The sequence below is a fragment of the Hetaerina americana genome, unplaced genomic scaffold (assembly GCF_022747635.1).
Source record: "Hetaerina americana unplaced genomic scaffold, ioHetAmer1.1.p SCAF_3, whole genome shotgun sequence".
Lineage (NCBI taxonomy): Eukaryota > Metazoa > Arthropoda > Insecta > Odonata > Calopterygidae > Hetaerina > Hetaerina americana.
Window position 1 is genome coordinate 3,541,989 of NW_027286874.1, and position 16,422 is coordinate 3,558,410.

The 16,422-nt window shown below is 34.9% G+C and overlaps 1 protein-coding gene across 3 annotated transcripts in view; it reads right to left on the minus strand.

Annotated features, from left to right (window-relative positions):
- Positions 1 to 16,422, minus strand: part of Vha100-1 (V-type ATPase subunit a family protein Vha100-1) — a 44,108-nt gene that overhangs the window by 27,064 nt on the left and 622 nt on the right. Inside the window, exons 3-4 of one of the 3 annotated variants that reach the window (XM_071588629.1) lie at positions 13,715 to 13,843; positions 2,270 to 2,382 (exon numbers count right to left, since the gene is read on the minus strand). In XM_071588629.1, the coding sequence (XP_071444730.1) occupies positions 2,270 to 2,382; positions 13,715 to 13,843 (242 nt within the window). The remainder of the gene's footprint in view (positions 1 to 2,269; positions 2,383 to 13,714; positions 13,844 to 16,422) is intronic. The other 2 variants (XM_071588631.1, XM_071588630.1) reach the window with 2 other exon arrangements.

Here is a 16,422-nt window from a genome sequence, read left to right on the forward strand (position 1 = left end):
AAAACAACAATGTTAGGGACTCAGGAAATTTCAACGAGAGGAAGTTCACATCCTTCGTTAGAAAATGCATGAAGTTTCAAGAATGGCATTCATTAACCTGCCTCAAAAATTAGAGGAACAGGTCGCAATATTACCCCTTTCACTGCAGTTTACCCTCCGGAATCCTACTCGCATGCGGCAAAAATGGAAGGTATCATGTCTCTGTAACCTTTATTACTCCCTAAATAATAAAAATGTTAATAATAAAAATATTAATATTATAAAGATAATCTAGATGCACTGTGTTTTCAATGGAATATTGTTATTATTATTTGATGAACATGATTTTTATAAAATTTCAAAGTATGATAGAGCCCAAAGTAGAGGGTGATAGGGTGAGTTCACAGCAGCGAAAGAATTAATTGGGGTGATATTAACCCTTAGTTTGTAAATGCAAAATATATAAAAAGGAAACAAAGAGGATAATGGGTGAGACAAGACATTGATAAAACCAAGTTATTACTGATGAATTAACTTAAAAATTTCAGACAAATGGCATAACTTGCTATTGATCTACCCAAGAAACGAGACAAAAAAAATTTTGAAGGATGCTGTATCTTTAAGTGTTCACGGGCTACGGAATTAAATTACAAAGGACAAAAATAAACTTCACTACACTCAAACAACTCCATTTTATTTTATCGGTGGTCACCTTATTACAAGGACCATACTATCAACATAGAAAATTTGTTAAATTTTTGAAGGTACGACCAATCTTCATAAGCTGGACTATGGAAGCATTCTCTTGAAATTTAAAGATAAAAGAACAGCAGGGAGCCTAGAAATCATCCACTATAAATGGGAGAAGAAAATTCTCTTTCTCGCCTCCAATTATGCAGAATGTCACAGAAACTATGCGAACATGACTTACATGATGATACTGTTCCATATTGGACATGCCAGCATGACATAAAAAGAGGCATATTTGAAAAAAATTGTCCCACGCCTATTGTTTAAAGCAACTCTGAATAACATCAATAATATCTGTATGAGCTCTCGTAAATAATACCATATCATAATTTATTAATTTTTTACACAAGTTTAAAACTAGCTGTTTTAGTTTTTCTCTGCTAGCTCAGCAGGGAGTGAAGCTATAGGATTTTTGTATCCAAATTCTTCATAACAATTGTCTTTAAAATGTGATTTGGTCGATGAAATGTGATCTGTCATAGTATTTTTGGAAATTGGAATTTTCAATGCTTCAAAGTGGAAGAAACTACATGTGCAACCTATTTCAAAATTATTCACCGCCCAACGAATAGGAGGAAACAGCGCACAATATTACCGGAACGGCCTCCCTATCAACTGGAGATGTGATCTGTCACAGACTCTACACAAAAATCTACTCTTACAAACTTAATGGACTTATCAAAATAACTTACAATTAATACTCAATGACATATATACTGCATATGGACGAAAAATGCTAACTTATAAGATGCATATTTGCAATGTTTTTTAATTTATGAATTGAATGAACAATAAAGAATTTTAGGTGTCTGTATTAGAAACCCACTTTTGATAATTAGACAAATAACATACTGTGGAATGATTTTTTACAGTATACACTTCAAGCCTTGAAAATCATGCCTAACTCTAATGACTAAAACATTTAATGAAGAATTACCTATGAAAGCCTTTACACACTCATTAACATCCACACACATACACACACACCAATGTGCCTCAAAATAGTTAGCACATTCACTAATATATACTTAAATTAACGATGATGAAAGAGATGCCAGTGCATTAGGAGTCAAGTGAGAGATGCTTCATCCTCCTCCAAGAAAAGAAGGAATAAAAAAACTTGCCAGAGCATGCAGTGTTAACTCTCCATGCAATTAGTGAAGGGACATAAAGGACCACTCATGTTACCCTTCCCTCCAAGTAAACTTCTTAAGCTCATTGACTGTATTATTTAATTAGAATCAGGTCCAACAGCATTATTTACATGGGCAATGTATGAAAGTTATTATTAAAATAAAAATGAATAACAGGAAACATGGATAATTAAATATATATAAATGTTTATTAACAGCAAGAAATTAAAGAAAAGGAAAATATTAATGTTGATATTACGTTAAGGCCATTAAAGTTAAAGAAATTATGTAAACGTTCTCAACCAAAGTTATCACAGCCAATGGGTTTGGTAATGCTCCTCCAATTAGCATCATACAATCCCATGATGGCTTGCGCTCATCTTTTTCTTTTGGTCCAGAGTGCATACCCTAGCTTTAATGCCTGCCCACCAGCACGCAGCCCTTCCTCGCCCAACAGCGTCACTTGCTCCTCTTCACGGCTCGGGTCGGCCATCTGTGAGTACGGGTAGCCAAGGTCAGCCTGGCAACACAACACTCTTGTTACTGATGGAGGGGATGCCTGGAGTGGGGAGGGGAAGAGAGGGCTGGGGGGCAGGTGCAAACAGAAAATGTGGACGGGCAGTGCACAAACTGAAGCAACACAAAGAAGACTACTACTTCCCATTAATTATCAGCTAACCAAATGAAAACCTGAAAATACTACAGCACCACTGTGAGAAAAAATTAACAACAAAAGAAAAACACGGATATCATAACAACATAACTCTACCACATGAGTAAAAATATCGCACTCTCTCAACCATTTGCAATCAGGACTATGGTGATTTCTGTACAATTCATTGCTGTGTTAGCGTGGACATTTTAATTCTAAGATATGAAAAGGCATGAAATAGGCCTGGCTGCAAAGCAGTGGCAGATGAGTGGACTCAGGCCTCCTGAGAAAGGCATCAAGAGTTCATATGACACAATTTGTGACAGAATATGTTAGAAAACATCCAACATGAGTGCAAATGGTTAAAGAGAAATGAACAAACAGAACTACCACCCAAGCAATAATCATAGCAATGGTATCTAATGGAAATCAAGACCAAATCCCAAAAATTCTACACCACATGCGCCATGTCCACAACTAGGCAAAAATTGGATGAGCGGGTAATGATAAGTGTTCGAATGTTTTTTGTAAGAGAGAAATGGAAATTAAGACCATGGTATGTTAACGTGCATTCCCACATTGAAGATCTGATGCAGTACAGCCTGCCACCTCCTTCAACAGCTCCCAAATTAAAAGGGGAATTATCTTAAACACACATGTAAGGAGCGCGAGCTAAAAAATGGAACCACATGTTCATTATCAGATGAAGGCCTTATTTTAACATCACAATCTATAATGCCTCCACCAGACCCATAGCATTGATTCATTGACTCAGTTGAGAGTTTCTCAATATCCTCATAAATCAACACTTGGAGACATATTTGGTTTTTTTGGGAAGGGTATTCCCATCCAAATGTCTCCCTTTTTCAAATATAATTCTTACTAAGTAAAAATGCAATTAACCCCAGGAGAGGGCTGCCTACCCCCTTCTGGCAACTGCTTGTTTTATAATTGAGAAGTATTCTTGAAGACTTTGTGGTGGTGCAAGTGCATTTTAATCAATAAAGAAAGAGGCTAGGGATTTATTTCGAATTGCCCGACACTATAATTATATAACAATGCACATAAATGTAATTTTAATTCGACCAACCATTGAATTTCTGGGCATAAAATATTGTGAGAAGATAAATGATGAAAATGGAAGGAGAAAACAAGAAAAGCATTAGAGAGGTGCCACTGAGCTGCATTTTGAGTTTTGAAGAATACTTTAGAAATATTTTTTCCTTCAAGAGGATATAGGATCAACTGATGAAACCCCCTATTTCCATGAAAATCTCAAGACCCAAAGCTTTCAGAATTCATAGAGATGAGTCCATAAATGTTGCACATCCAGTATTGCAACAGTATGTGATGGAAGGAACTCAGCAGGACAAAATATTTGCCCACTGTTTGAAAAGATGCTGAGAAGTTGGATCATGGGAGAGCCTTGAATGAATTCCAAAACAGCGTTCAAAGATGCTGAGCAAAGTACTGAAACAGGCATCAGTGCACGAGGTAAATACAGATATAATAGCAATATGAAATGAAGATGCTATGTCAGACAACTTTGCCATAATCATGTCACAAGGAACTGCATTACTTCAGTACTATAGGCAAAATAATAATGCACAAAATGCTTCTAGGAGGTGAAAGAATGCTTCACTGACGAGCTACACTAAAACAATGAAGGGTATGATTTACTTCATCCACAATGTGATGGAACAATAAAGAAACAAAACATACTATTCTACCAATAATGTTTTAAAAAATTAATAATAATTAGTGACTTACACTGTCACCACAATGTGAATTGAAAAAGGAAACAGAGGAGATTTAGTAGCCATGAATTAATTTTTTTTTAAGAATCCATAAGTTCAAAAAACTAACTAAACTTTCTATTTCATTCCAATAAGGAAATATGTCACACTCAAATGGGCACTGCAGACATTCTACAGTATTCTAGAGATTGGTATCCATAATTGGTGGAATCATTACGTTAAGTTAACTGATACTTAATTACATTCCATAAATGTGTATTATCTACACATAAAGTAAAATATGGAAATGACATTAGCCATCAACCAAAATTAGATGTTACCACACAATATCAAAAAGCTACTACAGAACTGTAGTGAATCATTTTTTATCTTTGGTAATGAATAAGTAGAAGCCACATTTAACGAAGTGGCACAAAAAACAAATTTCCCACCCTATTTTAATATGTTAACTTTAAGTGCCAATGGTTATAAAGAGATAAAACTCTACCGATTAAAACAGTATTGGACAGAAATTTATACTGATAAAACCTCCCCTGGGAAATCTAAAACCTCTCAATTTATCTGATAGGTATTTTTTAAACATATCCTAGTTGCTTTTCTACTATCCTGAGGACATTGGTTTTCATGATTGTGGCTAGGGTAATGTTGAATCTCAGGAAAAATTATTTTACAAGGAATGGATCAATACCTGGCAATGAAATCATGTTAGTTCTGAGATCAACCCTGATTCAAAATTCTAATCTGTATAAGAAATCACCATTCCACTTATGTTAGGGAACTCAAGATTCTTTCTCAGCTTCCTCTGGTTTCTAACAGAATTGCAGTCAAGGTTTTATCTTGGGGTGGTAAGAGGTATCATTCAGATTAAAAAATCCCTCAAGTTGACAAGAGATTTCTCCACCTTCCAGCCCATCTCAACACATATTAAGCATTCAAATTTCACGCTATAGATACAAAAAATAATACCTTAAGGTAGGAATCAGAGAAAATGTGTAATTACACTAGCTGCTTGTAATTAGCACTATAGGCAAGACTCACATTCTGTCATGGAAAATTTCTTATATGGTGTCTAAGAAGTGTTTATGATAGATTTTAATAACATTGGAAGCCTATATTACAGCGAGCCTAATTGCACTAGAACCAACTGATCCATTGTACCATTTTTCATGATGAGATCACATTGTGAGATCCTTCACTTCCCCTATCAGAGCTCTTTAAGTTCCTTTGGCTTCCAGAAATGGGGGAACTAGGAGGCAATTACTATATCTTGCTATGAAATACTCAACAATTCGTAAAAAATTCCTGGAGAGACATCTGAAAATTTAGTGAGAACTTAAACAAAGAGAGAAACTACCTTGAATCAATTGAGGGGACTAACTGAATAAAACAGACTGGGCAGTGTGCAACGCAAGTTCAAAAAAGAGACATTTAAAATGAAACTGTATTGTTATGAATTCTGATCAACTGGATGAAATCAAATCAAAACAATACTAACTGGAGTTATATATTTTCTGTAACACCTTTTTTCCCAATCCCTAGTCACTTATTTACTTAGTTAACACTGTTTAAAAGCCCATGAGAGAGACATTTACAAATAATAGTGTAGATATTCACAAATTATCTAAGCATGGATATTCATACAGGCACTAATATGGCACATATATTTATACACTTATTATAATTAAAACACATATATGCGTATAGAATATTTCACAATCATCACTGACCAGCAAATGAAAAGAAAACTGAATCAATACACAATCATGCCAAACTAGAATAACATTAATAATCTAAAACATACTTCAAGAGATAACTAAATTTATAAATGGACAATATACATAAAAAGAGCATTCAATTATATCATTATAACCAACAGATAATTATCCTAATGGACAATCAATTCTATTCTCTTCTACACAGTTATCCCTAATATGTACTTCTATATAAACTGTCCAACATCATTTAAAAAAATATTTTTTACAATACTGACATAAAATGCAAAGAACAATAGTTTTTACATATTGCCAAAGACTACTTGAACACATAATCTTGAAAATAATCCTTAAAATATGATCAATGTACTTACAAGTAAATAATACTTGTTATACCTATTAAAATTAGAAATTCCTGACTGTATCACTACCAGTTTACCACATTAACACAGTCTACTATAAAATTATAAATAAAAAATATTCTCCCTTATCATGCCAAAAAATATTGGAAAACAACTTAAGGTGTAGGCAAGGTAGTTGTTCATTCAGAGTGTAGTGTTGTGGCCAGGCTGGTGATTAGTTAAAAACAACCTGGATCTAAAAGAGAACTCAATAATTTAAACAACAGAGTGGTATAAACACCATCATGGACACGTGGACATGTTTTGGAACACCATCATGACACCATATATTCAAATGTCAGTGTCAAAACTCATCTGTTTGAAGTTGAATGAAGCCAACTAAGATTTCATTTGAATACAACGCTTTCCATACACAAGTTTGAAAGAATAATGAATCCATAGCTGTTTTGACTAAGCCTTCCTGGATGAACAGTACTGAAAAAAATACATATAAATATGCTACAAAAATACCAAACATTGCGCTCTCATAATCAGTATACGTGACCAAATAACTTTGGATAAGACAATTGGTGATGCATTTACATACAACCCACACACACAATTTCTGAGAGAGAATGGATATTACCCAGAAACGGCACATTGATTCCAGCAATGCAATTGCATCACAGATTGAAAAAAGTGGGGTTAATTAGGGTGTTCCTAGTGTTCACATTTAGAAATTGCTTTAATCACAAAAGAGGTGCATTGTGCAATTAAAATATTGAAAAAGAATGCCATAAAAACCCATTTAGAAGAAGAGCACTGGAAATGGATGCAGGGGATTTCTTTAAATTATAGCAACAGAAAATGTCTTGGTTTACAAAATATTTATCAAAAAGATTATATCACAAAATCCCTCATGGTAAGAAAGTGGTACTTTCTTACCATGTAGTGGTGGTTTTTAACAACATGAACAGCTCTTCATTAAAACAAATGGTTTTATAAAAATATTACGTTCACAAGCTATGAGGAGCCATTCCTGAAAAAATAAAATCACTTCCTAAAGATTTTTTGGTAATGGTTAATTGAAATTAAGGCACATGGAATCCGATGAAATTATTTCCATAGCAATTTGCTGATTTTGGGATTTTTTATTGAATTTAAGTTTCAATATGCTTCAAGTGGACTGAATACTATTTAATAAGGTGTGAATTTAATGCTGACTAAAATGAAGTTGCTTCATACAATCTGCTATTGAGACTTGGATTTATGGTAGAAGGCATGGGACCCCATCACACCCATATTTAATCTAGGGGTTATGAAGAAGAAGGGTCTATTTAGTCTCACTTTCACCCCAATAAATACTTTTTATTATTATTATTGAAATTAATGCACTTTCTTCATGATTGCTTATTAACTACTTGACTCATTCGATATTGCTACTGCAATTTCTTTTTGTAAGAGACATCTCTATTTTTGCTCACTATTTTCACCATTTTGATTACCCTATTAATGTATTTTTCATGTGATTTTCAAGTTAAATTGTAGTCCACAAGAAAACGTAAGCATGTACTTATCATGATGTTTTCAATGTATACCTTCATTGCCCCAGGAATGTTCCATAGCTAGCATTTTGCATCAATATGATGCAAAATTTTTTCCAATTCAAATAATGCACGTTCTCAAATTAAAAAAGCCTCTCTAAGTGGGTTATCATGACATGTAAGTCAATAAAATAAACTTTAAAAAAAACCAACACATTGCACTTAAAGGTGAAGTTTAAAAAAGAAAATTGTTAGCAACATTTAGCCAGAAAGTGGCCGAAATTGTGTCAGAATTTGAACAAAAGACTCTCAAATGTGGCGCCATGGCCATGGATGTTTTGATCATTGGGTACAACCATTGTATTTAAATACTGCAAACACATGATATCTGCCCACCACAGCAACCCAGGTAATTATATTTCTATAACTGTTACAAACATAAGGACATACTTTAATAAAAGGTATAAGATAACAATGATCATTAGAACCTTTAAGCAGATATAAGATGGAAACTAGAATGCTAACTCCACTGAGACTTTCATAGAAACATGGGTGACTTTCTAAATACCCCATGCTCAACAGTATCAGTTTGGTAATAAAAACACCACTTTTCCTGACATGCATAAAAGCAATTTTTTCCTATTATAAGCTTTTCTTAAGAAATTCCAATAATTTATGAAACCTAAGAATATCACGAATGTCACATGCGAAGTAATTGGTAATCTAGAGAGGGCAGTAGACATTACAACACAAAGAAAAGAAAGTCCTTTTATCATGGCACTCTCTTAGAAGTTTATAAGACCGCCATATATTTTGTACTAATACTCTTGGGTAGGGATCAACAACTTTGTTATGAAGAGAACTATTTATTTCAAATGCAGTTACACAAGGAATTCAAAGAGGTGCATTCCAACCTACTGGGTACAAACTGAAAATGGCCGCCATTGCTGAACAGGAATACTAGGCAGTTAAAGGCTGAAATAAGATAAAGCTCCGTCCAGAATCGTCATTTAGGCACCTAAATCGCCTGATTTATGGTGGAAGTCAAATTGAAGGGTGTCCAAACTTGTAAGGCGGCAAGAGGGTGCAAATGTAGGCACTTATTTCGACCCCTGGATTTAGGACACCTTCAGTGCATCCTTCATTACAGTGTTGCTTAATCTACTTTGTTTATATTTTAGTTTCCCCTTCAATCCCTAGTCTCTCTCTGAGGGGGGGACCCTCCCACTGCTTGCATCCTTGTGTCACCCTCCCTACCTGTGTCCTTGGGGGTAGAGACCTTTGTATATTGCATGTCCATGCAGCAGTGGAATTTCGGCTTCTTACTTTTCAAATTCTAGCTTGCACGTTATTGGATACATTCTAAGGTGCATGTGTTTGTTAGTTGATAGTATATGTATTTGCATGCGTCTAAGTTGCAAGGATTTTTGGATGAATGTATATGCCTCTGGGGAGAAGGTTTGCATGGATGTGTTAATTTTGCAGATGTTTGTTCTTTTTATGCCACATGCCCTTGCGGCAGCTTGCAGGATAGTATGTAGATATAAATACACCATATCGCAGCCCTATAATTGCAAGTGCCAGAATCGAGACAACTAGCAGAAGATTGCCATGTCGCAGGTGGATTATGTATATTGGTTATTTCTTTGAGAGAGTACACATTGAAAAAATAAAGGCTTTACTAATGCGAGGTGAGAATAGGCGGAGCTTTCCTTACAAGAAACTTGATGTTTGTATGCTTGTTAAATCATATTTTTGTACACACACATTATCACAGATAATCTTCAAGCGTAATGTTGTGTTTAGAGAGCTTAAGCACTTAGTAATACCCTTAGTAAAAATATAGCTGTCTGCATGAATTCAACTGAGTAATCATAGGTTATTTGCCAAACTTTAGTAAAAGGAGTCATTGTTTCACAACTTAAGCCCTCAAAGTAATAAACCAAAAAAAATGAAAAAGAACCGGAAAAGACATGGTTGGATAAATATTGAATTGATACTAAGCTCAACTTAAAAACATGAAACATTTAAAAAGAAAAGTATGCATAAATATAAATTAACTACCAACACAAAGTATATCTTAAAACATTTTACGGACAAGGATTAATGACCGAAAAATTATCCTGTAGTAAAATAAGATAAAAAGTTTAAACTTATTGAATTGAAATACTACCTGACCTAATAATTAAATCAAAATATAAAAAACGGATAATTTACAGTTAAATATAGTCCAATAAGAGAAAATGAATATGGAACTACTACTAAAAATCACCCATATTACTAAATATAAAGAATGAATGAAAAACTTTAATAAGAGACTGCCGATTGAATTGTAAAGTGAACTCAGAATAATGCAAAAACCATAACATGGTTTTGCAACTACACACGTTTGCCTACATTTAGGCACCCAAATCCATGCTCCCTAATGCCTAACGAGTTTGGATGCAGCTTAACACTTCATTACCTGATTAAGGATTTAGCGATTTTCCAATGCATGACACACGTGAAGTCCTCTAGGGTTTGACATAGAATGAGGTTGTCCATAGTCAAAGTATCAATGAATCAATTATCCATCATCCTCAGGGCAAGCTGAGGGAGTCAGCCACCTTGCCCAGTGAATTGAAAAATTGACTCTACACAACCTCCCTCAGGATCAAACCCAAAAAGATCATCGACACTTAAAAAGATATTTCCCCTTAATTACCTGGATATACTGTGTGGCAAGTCTATCATCAAATCCTGATAAAGGCTGATTGGGTCCTTCCCCCAGAACTACCTGATATAACAGTTTACAGCTTTCCAAAACTGTGAGAGCTTTAAAGTTAATTTGCTCTCTGTTCACTATCTTAAATAATTAATCTTGGAATGCACATTGCACCTATACAAGGACAAAGGTGTTTGCATTTAGAAATTTTATAACATTTACGAATTCCAAGGGCCATGGGAAACTGTCAAAATATTTTTTTTGCTAAAATTACCAAGTTTTATTTAGAATAAGTATAAATTCACAAAATGAAAAATTTTGGCCAAGAGCAGAAAATAAGGAACAGCCTACCTAGTGCTCGCATATGCATCACACTCAGCCATAATAACATTTATTTGAGCATCACTTCATCTTACGAGTGATTATACGGGGGAGCTCATCACAGCATGGCACACAATTATATCCTACATCAACAGCTAAAAGCCACTTGCACACACCTCAATGCTATTTTAAATGTTCACATCCACCACATTTATACAATCCACTGGTTACAGGACACAACACATTTAACCCATTATTGCAAAAACAGTACAAATCACATGTCAGCCATTTTCTTTAATGAGTAATTGCAAATTTTCAAATATGGTAGAAACAAAAGCTTTGAACAGAGATCTAAATAGTTAACATGAATTAATCTGCCATTTCTCTATTTTAATTTTTCAATTAAATCAATTTTAAGTATTAATAAAATTATTTATGATGCAATGTCAAAAATATAACCAATAGGGAAACATTCTAGACATCTCAAAAAAGTAACATACTTCAACCCAGCTTTTAGATGTTAAATATCCTAACAAGAAGTAGCAACTACATGAAAACTAAGAAATCTCTGCATGTCTAACATCCCCCATGACGCTCAAAATGCTTAAGAATTTTTCCACTGACAAGTGATCAGCAATATGCAAAGGAATTTCCGTACTCCCGTGCTCAAAACTGCCAGGCCAAAGTTCTTGTACACAGTTTCATACTTTTTACTAAGAGATTGTTAGTATCTGAAGTCAATTTTATTTTAACGTCAACATTTGGCATAATAAAAATCTCACTTTCAGACTAATAATTCACCTGCAGGGGCCTATGTTTATCATATTATTGTCACCAATGACAAAGAAGATAAGAATAAACTTCCCAGATAATTGAATACTTTGAAATGCACAAGAACAATGCCCAGGTTTCAGTGATTTATAGACCAGGATTACTATCAGTCAGTCAATATCATAGCATGGAATTATTAAGTGTTGTTTTCATGATATTTACTATCTCTTGAGTGCATTAATGTTCAATGGGAAGACACTCTTACTCTCATAACAAATGTTTCAGACTGACAAATATTCAACCCTTGAATCTCAATTTGAAACTATTAAGTAAAGTAACAAAGCAGGTAGGTATTCCAGATAGTTTAATTCTTTTGATTGCCAAGTGCAATACTTGATTTCACAGGAAACAATATTAATAATAATTTTTTCAAGTGATAAAACTTTTTATATTGAGCACAAAAAAGATATAACAGCATTAAAATAAGAATTATTCAATTATTATTTACCTTTATAGCTAATGAGAAAAAAGTCACCTAGAGTGAGTCTGGCATAAAAGGGGAAATTTGTCAGCATCGCTCACAGTAACTTTGGCCCTGAAGAACTTGGAAAAAGTCACAATAAATCCCACCAGAAATACTCACTCTCTTCCCCCTACACTTTCCTTGGCTTCCCCTCTATACTTGCAAGAAAGAATAGCCCCCAGGGTAAAGTGCATGAAAAACTCAAACTCACTCCCCTTCCCTCTCTACCATACCTTTTTCTCATTCTACTCCCCACACCCTTGCTTCATTTTCCATCCTTATCTATACAAACCCAGAGTCTTTATGTGACTTTGCACCAGAACAAGCTAGAGTGTAATTTGAAGTGCAGTGTCACCATCAAATATATATGCGGGGCCAATCTTCACTGCAGTTCACATATTTAAAACTGTGGATTTCTGATATTAATTTGTGGTAAAAAAATTACTTGGTGAACAGCATTTGATGATTATCATCCCCAGACATGAACACAGCAGCAGTATGTAAATTTAATGCATAAAACATTGGCCTAACTAACTGTAAGTGATCAACTATGACTTCCCCTACTTCCTGATAATTATTTTTTAATATTTTAGTGCAAATAAGCAGTTATTGAGGGTATTTTTTTATGTATTCCATGCACATTGACTGATCATTTCATTATTTCATCTACAGCCATAATTGAGGATAACATACAATAATTAATTTTTTTTGCACAGATCAATTCCAAAAAGTGAAGTAATCAGATACTGATTTTTTTCAATTCAAATTTGCTGTGCCTTAGCAAGATTCTTCTACACTAGCTCTGCATGACATAGAAAGCTATAATTAGGTATATTCATTACACTTTCACTGCTTACTGACTTGATTGATCAATGATCACCTTATTATATCTTGATTATAGCCACTGTCAAGCATCCATCTTCAAAAAGCCTTGAAGTTACAAAGGATCTTAACACTAAAGAGGGATACAAAATACTATGAGTTAAACACTGAAAAATAATTCAAAATAATGATCCTATTGTAGTTCAAAATTCCACGTAATGAAGGTATTTCTCTACTAAAAAGCATCTTTTCTGTGTGATATAATGATTACATAAAACTGAGGTAACATTATGGTGATATCAGGTTTTCTACTTTGCATGCAGTTGAATATTGAGGATACATAGTGTATGATGTAGGTAGTTTAAGAGTCACTAAAACCAGGTTATAGTTTATTTGCCAAATATCTAGCTCATGGAATTGCAGCTTTGCAACTAAGTTATACAACAACGATAAAATATAGCATGGTACTCACTCATAAGGTCATTTGAGGCTGAAATTTCAAGGAGAGGGGATATTTGGGCATATTCCTAAATAAACTAGGAGAGATGTGAGTCCCTCAATTTAAGTGGTCCACGACCAGCAGAGAATGGGTTTTACAGTTGAAAGAAGGTAGCACACTGAGAATCTATGCGCCACCATAGTTGGAGGAATCAGCACTTGGCAATGCATGACACTGCTGCAAGAATTGAGCAAATCTGTACATACCTCATCAAAGAACACTTGTGTCTTCCTCAGTATGTGCTTCAACTCGGTAAGTTCAAGGAAATTCCTCTTCAGCGCCTCTGCATTATGATTCACCTCCCGTAACTCATTTTCTAGCTTCTCAAATGTTGCCTAGGAAAATAAAGTAAAAGTCATATGTAGCAAAATAAGAGGCAGTTTCTTAGGGGAGATGAGGGACAGATAAGGTCAATTGCACCAATAGGAATTGGTAGGTAATTTGGTAGGGGCAGGATATTCAGGGAATGAAGAAAGTAAGGCCGACATCAAAATTAACCTAATTAACTTATACCTTAACTAATACGGCACCAAGGGGTCCACAATTTAATTAATGTCCCATCCAACAGATGGAGTTCTCACTTCAAGTACTCTCCACATTGCACCCCAAGTAGAGATCAGGATACCATTTGAAAAGTCCGGCCACTTCCCGGATGTGAACCCGTGCTCTCAGGGTAGGAAGACTGTACATTAGCCACTACCCCTTCCCCCATATGTAGCAGAGAATGTTCATTTTACACATATCACAATTCTACATGTAAACTTGGGTGGTAATTAGCAGCAAATATAAAATAATTTGGCAAAATTAGTCATTGAAGATAAACCAAATTATTGCCAAATGGTCTGCGAGAATGTGCATTAATAAAAACATGGTATCGTATGTATTGTATTATAGAAAGAACACAATGGCACCCCAATTACAGATAAAAAATTCCCAATGCCTTTTATGAGTGAATTCAAGTGATGAAAGAAGAGACTTAGATTTTCCATGCATAGAGTCTTTTTATATAGTAATAAAAATACTCAATATGGGAAAGCAAAAGTGTCTTCTTACATCATTAAGAACTTTTACCACGTTATGCCCAAAACTGTGTGAATTCAAATGACTGACATCATATGATGTTTTAATTTTACATAATGTAAAACAATATTTAATCAAGTTTTACTTGATATTCCAAAAGATTTCCCCTCAATGTCTTGTACTATTAGCACCATGTAACAGCATTGAAGCCTTGTTTCTTTTTCATTTAATGGAGTATTTGAGTAAGTAGTAGTAGTTTTTAGGGGAGGCGACCGACAGCTAAGGTCATTTGCGCCATAGGGGATGGACAGGAAAGGAAGAAGGGTGGAGAGATACCCGGCGTCAGCATTAGCCTACTCTTTACGAAAGGCGCCAAGGGGTCCGCCACTTAATGTCCCATCCGACGGACGGCGTACTCACTCAAAGTGCCCTCCACAAAGCACCTCAAGTAGGGATCGAGATACCTCTGAAAAATATTCAACATCGCCAGGATCTGAACCCGCGCCCTCAGGGTGGGAAGCCAGTACGTTAGCCCCCGCACCATCTCAATCCCCATGGAATATTTGATTTCATAGGATCATGAATACTTACAAATCAACACTTGAATTCAATTTGCAGGGTTGCCCTTAAAGAGGGTTCATCCTGAGCTACATAAACACGCCATCATACAAATATCAATTTGAGAATAAATTGTTCATTGTATACAGCTGAAAATAGTTACTCATGATGGAATATTAATGCATGATTATATTTGGAATATATAATGATTCGCCAGCCACGCTGGCACCGGGGTAACGTCATCGTCTGCCAATCCAAGGGTCGCGGGTTAGATTTATGCCTGGGTGGGTTTTCCTCCACCTAGGGCTTGGGTGTTTGTAATCGTCTCCATTGTTTTAACGGTTAATAGTCCAATGTAAAGGCCAAAAAGTACTGTTTTCGGACCAAGGCTAAATAAATAGATGATTTTTACGGTGTCCAATGAACCTATTCAGATGCAATAATTTCAGAGTGTAAAAATCATTCGCCTTGACTGGGATTCGAACCCAGATCCCTCAATATCCGGTCGAGGGCTTTAGCCACTTAAGCTATAAATGCAAATTAGCGGATGACTCCGTTAAAAGTTACTGTTGCCGCATCTCCTGCAGTTTCTTTGGAACCTATTCAGAATTTAAGTGTTCAAACTATCTTCCATAGTTGTTTATTTATTTTAGTTCTTCAAAGAGCTGTTCAATGTAAGAGCCATTTGTGCTATACTAAAGCATTCTTCATATTCAAAGACTTCCCCCCTCCCAGAGTGCTCAATATTCCCATATGATGCCCAATATGCTTATTATTTTATTCCTCCTATATTTCATGACCAACACTCTCAATGTATCCGTATTCACAAAGAAGTTTATACGGGATTCTTTGTTCTCCAAAATTTTCAAATAAATGTAAGGTAATTGCTATCAATCCTTCCATTCGGAGGGATTGTCAATTTTTCCAGCCTTCCTCATATTTATTACAAAATATCCAATTTATAGTAGATGACCTAGGTTTTGTTTAAAAATCAATAGCATTAGTCCCCAAGCCCTTTATCTCATCAGTGAAAATGTACATGAGAAAACCACAAGATTTCGGTATGAGGTACTTCATTTGAAGTATCACCACAGAATCAAATTCTACTTTTAATAATTTACGATTTCCAGATGCCTAATACTTAATTAATCCAGAATAGGTAACCATAAAAAAAACAAAAAATTATGATGCTTATGTCTAGATCACCGGCAATTGTTTACTTCAAAGATAATTCAAAACCATTATAGCCACTTATGACATTATTTAATGCTTCATTAATACTAGTTTTGTAACGTGGAAATTGAGACTTCTTATACTCCATAGTTGACGTTTCTCA